Source organism: Chionomys nivalis, chromosome 18, assembly GCF_950005125.1.
Source record: "Chionomys nivalis chromosome 18, mChiNiv1.1, whole genome shotgun sequence".
Taxonomy (NCBI): domain Eukaryota; kingdom Metazoa; phylum Chordata; class Mammalia; order Rodentia; family Cricetidae; genus Chionomys; species Chionomys nivalis.
In genome coordinates, this window is record NC_080103.1 from 64,236,681 (window position 1) to 64,250,609 (window position 13,929).

Consider the following 13,929-nt stretch of genomic DNA (forward strand, 5'->3'; position numbering starts at 1 on the left):
ACACAATTCCTTCGGTTCTAGAGTGCACAGTTCCCTTAAGCGACTTAGTCAAAGCTTGTACCACCTACACAGACTGAGCGTCAGAGTAACTCCTCTTTCCCCCTTCCCCCGCCCTCTCCCGGCCGACAGAGATTGCCACGTCATGCGACTCATTGGCACCACCAATCAGCTCCGCTCCGAGATATTCAAATCAGCAGCGCGGCAGTTGTGCAGACCTGGACACCAGGCTAAGGTTCCAGCTACAGCGCTATTTCCGCCGCCTTTATGAACTCTGCCTGGCACTGACAGCATGGAGGATCAGGGTGCTCCTCTTGGACCTTACCGGGCCACCAAGCTGGTAAGAGCGTGGGCGGTCGCTGAAGGACAGGGACCAGGAACCTAGGTCTCCTGAGGGACAAAGAGATCCTGGGGACCTGGGTATATGAGGGATTTAGGTTTCCTGAGGGGACTCAGAGATACTGGATTCTTGATGAGCCAGAGATCTGCTACCCTGAGGGACACAAGGAGCCCAGATTTCTGAGAACGGTACTGAGGGACACTGGTTAGTAATGGCACTGAGTTGCACTCCACTCTGGTCTCTCTCCGCTTCAGATCCAAAGTGCAGTGCCCCAAAGCTGCACAATTTTCTGTCTCTGCAGGACAGCTGCACAGGTGTCTTCCTTTCCCTGATTCACAAATACCATTGTTAGTCACTTCTCATGTGTTATTTGCTGCCTCCCGGAATTAGAAATTAAAGTTTCAAATCAGAAGTTCAGGCATGGCAGTTTGACCTGTTGGCTCTATAAAATTTACTGTAGGACATGTATGCTAAGTAGCACTAGAAAAGACCTGTTGAAGCTAAACTCAGAGTACTTTTAGTAACCTCTGAGGGTTGTCACCAGGGCTGTACGTTTGGATTTTCTATCCTATAAAGTAGTAAACTTCTGGTTATGTGACATGAAGAGATTCACCTAACCTTGTTTTCCACACTGGCACAGGGGCCTTGTAGGACATGTCCTATGAGAATGTGTGGTAGTCTATAGAATAATACGCAAGTCATCCTCTCACAAATGCCTGCTCTTCTTCACCAGTGTGGAAACCAAGGTTCAAAGAAAGGACTCTCTGAAGACACATAAATGGTAAATGGAAGAACTAAAAAATTCACCTCTTTCTGGCATGGTGATCTTGACATATATTCTACTGCTCAGCAAGTAGTTGGTGGTTATGTTTATCAATATAAAGGACAGAATTTAGTGCTGTAAGGTACCTTAATGATGTAATCTTGCCACCTTAAAAATTTACTCTCTTAGGTGAAAGTAACACAAGCACACTTTTAAAAAATTCACCGAATACTTACAAATACTTTACATAAAGTCTTTTTTATTACCACATGATAAATATTAGTATAAAAATATTGAGGTACAGAAAAGAAAAGAACAAATATTCATAAGCAAGAAGTAAAGCTTAAACAAATCTTAAATGTTTCACTTTATAAACACCCTGCATTTCAAAACTGTTCTGTGCTGTCTTTACGTTCAGAGTCACATGTCACTTTAGCAGTTCAACAAAGTTTCTTGAATGTTAGTCATAGAGAGGTGTGGGAAGAAAAGAAATGCAGTTCATTTCTAATGTATGACTTTTTCTATTAAAAAGTGATGTATTCATTGTATACCACCACTTTTATATTTTAGTGCTAATGTCTCAAATCTAGACATTCGACTGACGGTAGTTCAGAAAACAAATACTTTTTAATGCATAGGTTCATTAAATGTGCGATGACTTCATTTATTTTATCATTATATGTATATGTCCTATGTTCCATTTATTTATTTATTTTGAGACAAGTCTTTCTATGCGACCCTGGGTGTCCTGGTACTCACCATGAAGGACAGGCTGGTTTTGAACTCACAGAGATCCAACAGCCTTTGCCACCATGCCCAGAACTACAGGGATTTTCATAAGAGATACTATACTAAATGTCTGGCATTAAAAGCACTTTGCCATTATAACTGTTACATGCCAGAAGTTTTATTTGACTAGTACAATTATTGAGTACAGATTCTAGGCAGAATTGCTTAAACCTGGTCTTTTGTTGCTATTGCTTCTTCATTTGTTTGTTTGGATTTTGGGGTAACTTATGGCATCCGTTCTACGTTTAATTTGGGGACAGGATTTCACTAAGTTTTGCAGGTTGTTTTTTAACTCATTCTGCATCCCATCTAAGACCTGAACATAATAAACTTCATGCCTCAGCCTCTGAAATTGCAGGCCTGCACCGCCAGACCCATCTAAACCTGGATTTGAATGCTTATGTTAATCATTTAGATTAACATGCAACCTGTGGGTTGTGACCCCTTTGGGGGTCATATATCAGATATACTGCATACCAGATATTTGCATTAAAATTTATAACAGTAGCAAATTACAATTATGAAGTGGCAACAAAATAATTTTATTGTTGGGATTCACTTTATAGGGAACTGTATTAAAGGGTCACAGCATTAGGAAGGTTGAGAACCATTATTTAGATATATGATCCTGGTCTAGCTGTCCATCTGTGCTTCCTTTTTCTTATACGAAAAATGAAATAATAGTAACTTCATAAGACTATGAGATTTATAATTAAATAATGAATACGAAGCATATTATTAATGTTAATTAAAGTAAAAAACCTAACAGAAAATGTTTATCAGGGACTAAGAAACAGGTGCATTACAGTTCTTTTCATTCCTAAATTTCCTAAGTGGAATATCCAATGAATGTATAGTAAAAAAGCCTATTACCAAGAAAATATTATTTTGGCATTAGAATTAATAATAAATTAGTTAGATATAAGATTTTATGTAGCACAGATAAGATGATTTCTTCAAGAATATTTACAGTATAATTAGTTTGAAATAAAGAATTTTCTTTGTCTAATAATTTTCTTTATTTCTTTTGGTTATTTTGAGATAGGGACTCACGTAGTCAAAATTAGCCTAGAACTGGCTACATACCCAAATCAATGAGATTTTACTTTTTTGTATGATGTTTTTTGAATGGTATTTTTCTTCTCTTCACAGTGGAATGAAGTAACCACATCTTTTCGAGTAGGAATGCCTTTAAGAAAACATAGACAACATTTAAAAAAATATAGCAATTGTTTCACTGCAGAAGAAGCAGTAGATTGGCTTTATGATCTATTAAGAAATAATAGTAATTTTGGTCCTGAAGTTACAAGACAACAGACTGTTCAACTATTAAGAAAATTTCTTAAGAATCATGTGATTGAAGATATCAAAGGTAGATGGGGATCGGAAAACCTTGATGACAACAATCAACTATTCAGGTACTGAATAGATGTGTAATCATAAAATCTAATTAGTTCTGCTCCCAGCATTTTACTTAAGAAAAATAGCCTCCCCTGGTAAAGAGCCCCCAAAATAGTCATTCAATACCAAATGGTCATCCCTGAAATCATATGCATACAAGTAACTTCATATGAACTGAGCAGGAAGCATTGATCTATTTAGAATATTCATGTACAATATATACGTGAATTTGAGAGAGTAAGGAGGGGTACAAGGAAAGCATTGGAGGAAGGAAAGAGAAGGGAGAAATCATGTAATTATGTTTTAATTTCAAGAATGAAAAAATAAACACAAATAAGAAAAAACCTGAAATTACATTGAAATTGTAGCTTCACGTTTGTTATGTTTTTGCAGCAATAGCAGCTTCTTTCAGGGAAATAGTGATTTTTTTTTAGAAAGGTATTATTGATCTTTCTTTCCACTTTCATTGAAAATAGATTTTTTTCATATAATATGCTCTAAGTAAGGTTTCCTGTCTCCCATTCCCACCCAGATCCACAACCTTTATTCTCTTCTTAGAAAACAAAATATGTCTAAGGAATAGTAATAAAATTAAATAAGATAAATGAACAAATAATTTAAAATATGATAAAACAGCCAAACAAGAAAAAGTACAGGAAACCCCTATGGTTGCTGAGACGTACACATTCACACACTTGGGAATCCCACTGAAACCAAAATTGAAAGTGATAATATATATGCAAAGGACTTGTAATGTAGAAAAACAAAACAATGTCTTGACTTAACATTATTAGACAAAGAAACTCCAAAGATGTGGTTGAATTTGCTTTGTGTTTGTTACCTGCTGCTGTGCATGGATCCTACCCTTAAGAGCGTTCTGTTTTCCCAGGGAGGCCCTTTTGGAGAAAAAAGTTTTCATTTTCAAATGGTTATCAATTGGAAATAGCTTCTGTGTTAGGAATGGGTATGTTTCTACTCTTCCTTTCAGCTCTAGGACCATCTGATGCAGGCATGTTTAGATTCCGTGTGTTTTGCCATTCTTTGTGAATTCATGTGCCAGTACTGCTATATCTAGAAGGCCTTGACTGCTTGCTGTCTTCGATCCCCTATGTCTCTTAGACTCTTCACCTTCCCTTCCTTAGAATTCCTTGAGCCCTGAGGGGTGGGATTTGGTGAAGACCTTCTATTTATGACTGTGTTTTCCAAGGTCTCTCGCTCTTTGCATAGTATCTGGCTGTGTGAGTCTCTGTATTTATTCCTATCTGCTGCAGGAGGAAGTTTCTCTGGTGATAGTTAAGCTTGGCACTGATGTTTGAGTATAACAGAATGTCATTAGAAGTCATTTTATTGCTACATTTTGTTTTGTTTTGTTTTAAAACAGTAGTTTTTGGGTTTTTCCTATGTCCCTGGCTTATCTAGTCTCAAATTTTGGTTGATTACTCCCACAAGTTTTGTGCCTTTGTCGCACTAGCATACCTTGTAGGGAGGACACATAGTAGATGAAAGGGTGATGTAGGATGTCTTTCTGTGTGCTATGACTATGTGTTTCTCTTATTGGTTGGTGAATAAAGCTGTTTCAGGCAGTGACCAGTAAGAATATACCTAGGCAGCCGGGCCGTGGTGGCGCACGCCTTTAATCCCAGCACTCAGGAGGCAGAGGCAGGCGGATCTCTGTGAGTTCGAGGCCAGCCTGGTCTACAAGAGCTAGTTCCAGGACAGGCACCAAAGCTACAGAGAAACCCTGTCTCAAAAAACAAAAACAAACAAACAAACAAAAAGAATATACCTAGGCAGGAAATCGAAACAATGATAGGGAGAGAGAGAAGGTAGAAGAAAAGAGATACCACTTACCCGCTGGGGAAGTTGAAATGCCAAGGCATCTTGGTAAGTCACAACCAGGTGGTGATACATAGATTAATATAAATTTATAAAAGAGAGCTATCCAGTAAGACACCTAAGCCATTGGCTAATCAATTGTAACTGATATTAAGCCTCAGAGTGGTTATTTCATAAGCAGCTGTGAGGACCCGGTGGTCAGAGAGGAACCAGTCAAGTGGGATTTGCAGAATGGAGAAAAATCTCCATCTACAAAAGGGTTTGTGTCTAGGTTGGTGTTTACATTTCTCTTTTGACATTGTGCAGAGTACTAACGATGTTAGAACATGGAAGTGAAGGATCTATGTAAGCATCAGCTTACCTTCTCCATGTTCCAATGAGTTGTGTAGGTATTGTCTTTTGTTTTATTGATCTTGGCCAGTTTGATTGATATTAGATGAAATCTCAAAGTAATTTTGATTTGTGCTTTCCTGATGACTAAGGATATTGAACATTTCTTTGATTGCTTCTCAGCCATTTGAGTTTCTTCTATTGAGAATTCTCTGAGCAGATCTGTACCCATTTTTTAATTGGGTTATCTAATTTCTTGACATCTAGTATTTTGAGGGTTTTTTTTATATATTTTGGATATTAACTCTCTATCCAATGTGTAGTTGGTCAAAATCTTTTCCCATTCTGTAGCCCACTGCTATGTCAGAATAATGGTGATCTTTGCTATACAGAAGCTTTTCAGTTTTATGAGCTCCTATTTACTGATTGTTGCTCATAGTGCCTATGTTATTGATGTTCTCTTCAAAAGACATTTCTTGTGTCAGTGTCCTATTTTTTATGAGATTCAGTGTATCTGGCCTTATGCTGAAGTCTTTGGTGGTTCTGAAGTTGAGTTTTGTGCAGTGTAATTAGTATGAATTTATTTGGATTTTTCCACATGCCATTCAATTTAACTACTACCATTTTTTTAAGATGTTCTATTTGTGGAAGTAAAAGCCAAATAAACCGTTTCCTCCCCAACTTGCTTTCTGGTCGTGGTGTTTCATCACAGCAATAGAAATCTTAACTAAGATGGTTCCTTTGTGCTTGATGTTTAGATGTTAACAATTCTAATGTCCTCTTGGTGAATTTTTTTATTTGATGTCCTTCCATATCACTTCTGATTAGTTTTGGTTTAAAGTCTATTTTGTTGGATATTAAAACAACTGCACCAACTTCCTTGGAATATTTTTTTCTTTCTGTTTACCCTGAGGTGATAGCTATCCTTAATGGTAAAGAGTATTTTATGCATTTATCAGAAAAACTAGATTCTGTTTTTGAATCCATTGTTTTGGTTTGTTTGTTTATTTTATTCCAGAATTGAGTCCATTGATGTTGCATTATCAATGAGCAGTATTTGTTGATTCCCCTATTTTGTTGTCGAGGAGTGCCCCCCCCCACCTCCTTTCAATTTGCTGGTCTAATATTTGTTTTTCATGTTTTCTTGGGTATGGTTAGATTCTTCAGTTGGAGGTTTTCCTTCCAGTGCCTTCTATAGAGCTTAATTTGTAAATAGACACTGCTTGAATTTATCATGGAATGATTTTTTTTCACCTGATGTAATAGAAAGTTTTGCATGGTATAATAATCTGGGCTGAAATTTGTGGACTCCTAGAATTTGGAGAATATTTCTCTAGATCTTTCTGGCTTTTGTAGTCTCCACTGAAAAGTCAGGTGTTATTCTTATAGGTCTGCTTTTATATATACTTGGGTTTTTTTTTCCCTAGCAGTTCTTAAAATTTTTTGTTTGTTCCGTACATTTAGTGTTTTTATTATTATGTCATACTAGGAATTTTTTTCTGATGCAATCTATTTGATATTCTCTATCCTTCTTGTAACTTTGTAGGTCTTCTTTTGGTTGGGAAAATTTTCCTGTATGATTCTTTTTAAAATATTTTCTGTTCCTTTGACCTGGGTTTCTTTTTCTTACTCTGTTCCTATTATTCTTCAACTTGATCTTTTTATGATGTCTTAGATTTCTTGAATGCTTTGTGCCTGAATTTTCTTAGACTCAACATTTTATATGACCACGGTATCCATTTCTTTTTTACTTCAACAACTGAGATTTTCTCTTCTATCTATTATATTTTGTTGGTGAGGCCTATGAATGAATGAATTGCTCAATTTGAGTGCCTAAATTTTTTTATTTCCATTTGTCCCTCAGTTTGGATTTTTATTATTGATGCTATTTCTACTTGCAAATCTTCAATTGTTTTCTTCATTTCATTCCACTGTTTCATGTTTTCATAGATTTTTTTAAAGGACATTTATTTCGTTTTTAAGGACCTCTTACATATATTCATAAAGGCTATTTTAAAGTCCTTTTCTTGTGCTTTAGCTGTATTATATTTCTCAGGGCCTACTGTAGTATGATTGCTTGGATTTAGTAGAGATATATTGACATATTACTCTGGCTATTTTGATTCTGTTTTTATGCTGGGTCTAGGCATCTGGGATTTGGGATCATTTAATTCTAGGTGCTAATATCTGGTCTTTTCTTTAATGGGTGGAAATTCTATTCCTTGGTTTCTGTTACTCTCTTTGATTCTTAGGATGTGATTTGCCTGATAGGGACTGCTCCTGAAATTCAGCCAGGTGTGGCCACTGATGGTTCTGGTTAGAATGTGTTTAATTGGTATTGGGAGCTAACACTTAGAGATGTGCTAGAAATGAAGAATGCTGAAGGGAACCACAGTAGGAATATAAACATGGTTTATCATCAGTATCTGCTTAGTCTTGTGGGAATTGGGGCAGAGAAGAATGAGAGACCATAGCAGGTGACCTGCTACAGAGCTGGAAATGAGGCTGGGAGGTTGAATTTAAAGGACAGGAGGTAGAGTGAAGATCTGAAGATTGCCTACCTGCTTTCCTGGCTTACATACTTCCCAGGGAGTGCCTATGGATGTTGGAGACTGAGACATAGGAATGGGGTAGAGAGGGCAGGTGTAAGGGAAGATAGTCATGATCTTCTGGAAATGGGAGCAGAGAGGAAGGAGAGATGGCAGTAGGTGGTCTACTACAGAGTTCAAGATTATTAGACTGTCGGATTAGATTTAGATGAGAGGCAGAGTGAAGGTCTAGAGACTGCCTAGTGTTGCTGCTCTTAAGTAATTAAAACTATGTAGAAAAACTGTATAGTTGAAAGTTGTGAGCTACAAAGTTCATAATTTTGAGTGTTAAGTAGTGTACTATAAAGCAGGAAGTTGGAAGGATAGCATATACTAGTGTTTGTGCATGTTGTGAAAGTCAGAACGTTTCAGTGATGTTATTATTGACATTAAATTTCATAAATTCTCTAATTCCAAAACAAATTCATGGGTCCTTGTCTTTAAATGATATATAATTATTATAATAACATGCAATAAAATGGTAGAGTATTTTATGTAACAAAATCAGTGCTGGCATTGGTAGAGTGCTTGTCATGAATGTTCTCTATGCCCAAGACCCTGGGTTTGGTCCACCACAGCACCTCATTTTTGGAGACAGGGTGTCTCTGTAGCTTTCAGTGCCTGTCCTGGAACTAGATCTTATAGACCAGGTTGGTCTCAAACTTACAGAGATCCACCTGCCTCTGCCTCCTGAGTTCCTGGATTAAAGGTGTGCACCACTACCACCTGGCTTGTGGCTTCATTTCTAAACTGCCACCTTTAAGCCTATAAACCTCATGTCACAATCACTGAAGTTTAGATTTTTACCTAAGAGTCTTTTCAATATCTATAAACCTAGGAGTTTATGACTTATTTGAATTGAACCATAAATGACAAGTTCTAATTAAAAATCATTTTTACACTGAAAATAAAGAGCTCTTAATCAATTTTATTTGACGATTGTTTCACTCATAATTTCAAATATTTTCTTCATTATTGTTCAACACTTTCAATATAATATATACGAGAGAGAGACAGAGACAGAGAGACAGAGAGAGAGAAAGGAGACAGAGACACGTAACAAGAAATCAACCACAGGATATAGAAACTGCTTAATTATTTGTGTACATCCCAGTTTAATCTCTAAGAAAGCTCAGCAGGGATTCATTAAACCCTATTTGCAAATGAGAATGCTGAGACCCTACTTCAACAAATCTTGCTTTATCTTTCTGAAAGTTTCTTCTCCTTAAAGCACTGTATACACTTATCATACTAATTAATAAACTTCCAAATATCTTCTGATCTTGGCTCCATCTTGTACTATATCATAGCCTAGCAGAAAAGCAGAAGGACAAGGAATGCAAAGAGGCAAACATGAAAGGTTCTTATGTTTTAGTAATAATATTTGAGTCATGCAAGAAAAGAAATAGAAAAGCAGACCATGTTTATAGGTAAGATAAGTAAACTCTAAAATTCATCTTGATAAAGGTCTAAGACATTTCAGAGAACAAGGGGAGAAGATTCCCTCACCTGATAATTGGGTCTAAAACAATTACATACAAAGAAAATACATTAATACATAGGTAGAAATTTGATAAAAATGTATTTGTAATCCCATCGACACTACAGAAACAATGTTTGAAGGTGGTAGGAGTGGCAAGGAGAAGGAATTGAAAGGAAAATGTTGAGTGAGGATATGACCAAGATACATTGTAGATTTGTATAAATTCTCAAAAAATAAAGAAAAAATGTTTCAAATAGAAAAAGAAAGAAAGAAAGAAAGAAAGAAAGAAAGAAAGAAAGAAAGAAAGAAAGAAAGAAAGAAAGGGATGCTTTTGTATAATTTAATATTTTTGTCATTTGTTGTTCTTCCCATTTGGTATGTTAATCAGATATAATTCCAGCACTTGGGATGTAGGTGCATCAGAATCAGAAGTTCAAAATTATTCGTAGTTACATAGGTGTTTAAGACTAGCCTGGGCTAGAGACTATTTTTCAAAAAACAAACAAAAAAGGTTGGGGATGGAGAGATAGTTCAGCACTTAGAAGCACACACTGCTCTTTCAGAGGGTATGAGTTCAATTCCCAGCTCAAGGTGAATCTGATGACTCTGGTCTCTGAAGGCACCTATGCCCACATGTATATACCTACATACAGATACATAATTAAATATTCTTCAAAGCAAAACATTATACCTGTTTTAAATACCTCAGTATGAAAAATAAAATTTATATGGGATAATCTAAAAATTATATTATAACAAGGAAAGAGCTTCTAATGCCACTAAAATGTTAAGTATGAATTTAATGTGTAATTTAAAAAATACCAAAAAAGAAAACACAAAAGTATATTTATTGAAACCCTAAATGCACACACACATGCAAAAAAAGATGTTTATTATTTCCTTTAAGAGAAGGTTAAAAATTTAAATAGGTCAAGGACTTTCTTGTACTTAAAAATGGAGAAGTATTTGGTGAAATATCAACAACTTCATTTCTTTATTGTTGCCTATATACATGTTGGTTTATATTCTGTTCTATTTGTTCCATTGAAATATTTCACATTAAGATGATAAAAATGTATCATAGTCAAAAGAAGAAAGAGACTACATCCTAAAATTGGGACAAACTGTCAAAAGGCTGGAAGTATATCCAAACTCTTTCTTTTTTTCTTTCTTTCTTCTTCTTCTTCTTCTTCTTATTATTATTATTATTATTATTATTATTATTATTATTTTTGTTTTTTGAGACAGATTTTCTCTGTGTAGCCCTGGCTGTCCTGGAACTTGTCCTCTCAACCAGGATGACATCGAACCCACAGGCCTCTGTCTCCTGAGTGCTAGGATTAAAAGTGTGTGCCACCCTTGCCTAACTATGATGTTTTTCTTAAAGTGATATACAAAACAATATTCTAGAGCTATTTATATGTAAGTATTACTTCTTCAACCAGACTAATCCTGATTGTAGCCCTGTACTGTATACAAGCAAAACTGAAATGTGCACAGCATTTTGAAGAAAGCGGGAAACTACTAAAATATTTTAAATGTTTATTGGTAATATTGACTTATGTAGACTCTTCATTACTTGATAATGTAATTAAATCAATTTCTTTGTGTGACTTTTCAAATGTACTCTAAAAGTTTATTTTTTTATCATATCCTATTTCACTCCATATTATTTTTAAACCAGATTTCCTGCAACTTCTCCACTTAAAACTCTTCCACAAAGACATACAGAAATCAGGAGAACAAGCAAAGAGTACTTTTCCAAAGATAAAGACAGTATTTTTAAATTGCGAAACTTATCTCGTAAAACTCCTAAGAAGCATGGATTACGTTTCTCTCAGGTAAAATATCCTTTCACCAACCAGTAGTTTAAATAGCATTGTCATATGTTTAATAATAAGATTGTTAAAAGTAAATGATGCTTTAATATTTGAAGACAATCTTGTAATTCCTTACATTAAAATCTTTTTTAAAAAAATGTGTGAATGCATTTGGGACCTACAGAAACAGTGCTGAATTCAGTAATGAGTTTAAAAAGGAAAAGGGTTGCTCTAATTTAATATTTTGTCATTTGTTATTCCTATTTGGTGTATTAATTAGATTTCCACCGCTGTGATAAAACACCTGAGAATAGATCTCCAAGTAAGCAAGTTAAACCTTAGATTTCAGAAGTTTCAGTCCATATTCTCTAGTCTCTGTTATTTTTGGTCTTATGACAAGGCACTGCAATCATAATAAAGAGCATGGAAGGGAGGAAAATAGAAGGTAAAAGAAGGAAAATTGCCTGGATTGGGGTACCAATAGCTAGCTGCTCCAAAAGACTGCTACCTGTGATTGAGCTTCTTTGCACCAGACCTTGCCTCTTAAAGGTTGCCTCACCTATAAGTTCAGGTTAAAGACTGACTTCAATATAGGTCATTTGCAGTATACTCATTATTTAAACAATAGTTGCATAATTATATAACTCTTCAGTTTGTCTCTGTCACTACTCTTTTATAATGATAACCAAACTATAAAGTACATAGATAAGCAGTTGATTTGGATGTGTTGGAAAAGGTGCAAAATTTAAAACCTTTGCTATGTTTCCCATTTCTTTCGCACACTTTGTAACTCCATAGTACACTTTAACTAATAAAACTACAAGTATGAAAAACCCTGACTCAATAAATAAAGTGGAAATCCATCAAGGAAGACAGCAAATGTTAAATTCAGTCTGATACTCACAAGAAAGGAAGGAAATAGGGAAGGAGGAAGGAGAGAGAGAGAGAGAGAGAGAGAGAGAGAGAGAGAGAGAGAGAGAGAGAGAGAGAGAGAGAGAGAGAGAGAGAACAAGCAAACAATGAATCCTGTGTTTAAAGTGTTCCACTTTCCTTTATTTTGTGTATAGACTATTGTAAACAGAGACTGCTCATTCATTTTCCAGCCTCCTAGACCTGAACAATCACACAAGAAACTATATTAATTACATACTGGCCAATGAGCTCAGGCTTCTTATTAACTAACTCTTACACCTTAAATTAACCCATTTCTATTAATATATGTATCGCCATGAGACTGTGGCTTATCAGTAAGGGTCGGGGTCTGTCTATTTCGTCAGCTACATGGTGTCTGTCTGACTCCACATACTCTCTCTATTTCTCTTCCAGTCTGGCTATATTCTGCCATGCCATAGGCCAAAGCACCTTTATTTATTAATCAATAAAAGCAACACATATATAGAATGACATCCCACATCAGACTGCAACAAACCAAAACATTTTTTTTCTTAAGGAAAATACAGAAAACATAAATCATGAGAAGATAATCAATGAAGACCAAGAAAACTCAGCTGACAAGAGAGAAATAAGCCAAGAAGATGTTGAAGAAGTTTGGAGATATATTATCATGACCTAGTAAGACAAAATTGAGCCGTAGTTAAGACTGTTAAGTATGTGGATTATTAATTTGATTTTTTTCATCCAAATTTTCAAATGAATAAAAACCTTAATTTTAAAAATTAGAGTTTTAATATGCTTGTATGTTTTTTAGTAATTGATTTTGGTACAGATCCAGTACACAAAGAAAAGTTTCACCTTTTTAATTAAAGTCATCACTGTAGTTTGAGATTTTTATTGGATTCCTCTGAATTTTGTTGAGTAAGAATATATATGTAAAAGTAAATAGTAAATATAATTCTTGAATTTTTGACAAGAGAAAAATAAAGTACTCTGGTGGCTTTGTTTGTTGCAAGTCATATTCACATTTATATTCTATTCCTTTACTTTATAAAGAAAAATTATTTATACTCTTCTTTTTAGTCTGCAAAGCATTTTAGGTGTACCATCCATAGAAGACCTCATAAACCCAGATGAAGTAATTCCTCAGTATATAATGTACAACATGTCCAACACAAGTAAGCATGGAGTGGTTGTGCTACAAGACAAATCAGGTAGGTGTTTAGAAAAAATTGGGGGATATTTTTAAACTTGGTAACCAAAGTTGGCTTCATAGGGCAATGTAGACACCCAGATATAGAAAATAGAATCCTTTCCAAGGCTACATTCATTTATTTTTTTAAATTAAAGTTTCTAAAATAAACATTTTTAAAAATAAACTTTGTTCATACTATCATAAGAAAATATTTAGTTGCTAACATGAATTAATGCATGACTTTAGAAAGATGACATGGATAAGCATCTGAAATGTAGACAAAAAAAGAAACTATTATTAACCATTATTAGGTTTGAGAAAGCTGAATATGGTACCAACTTAAATATTTTAAGCAGATATTGGTGTAAAAGTTCCACAATATTCAGACATTGTTAATTTTGGTCAGAGGCTTCACCTAAATCAGTAATAGTCATGTAGCATAGTAATAGGACTAAAGAGAAGTAATGGAATAAATAAAGATGAGAATTAGTTT

At 35.0% G+C, this 13,929-nt stretch overlaps 1 protein-coding gene across 1 annotated transcript in view; it reads left to right on the forward strand.

Annotated features, from left to right (window-relative positions):
* The first annotated feature begins 237 nt into the window (after positions 1-237).
* Depdc1 (DEP domain containing 1) overlaps positions 238-13,929 on the forward strand; it is a 28,737-nt gene continuing 15,045 nt past the window's right edge. Inside the window, exons 1-5 of the mRNA XM_057793572.1 lie at positions 238-337; positions 3,042-3,307; positions 11,212-11,368; positions 12,798-12,919; positions 13,325-13,455. Coding sequence (XP_057649555.1) covers positions 290-337; positions 3,042-3,307; positions 11,212-11,368; positions 12,798-12,919; positions 13,325-13,455 — 724 coding nt within the window. The 5' untranslated portion in view covers positions 238-289. The remainder of the gene's footprint in view (positions 338-3,041; positions 3,308-11,211; positions 11,369-12,797; positions 12,920-13,324; positions 13,456-13,929) is intronic.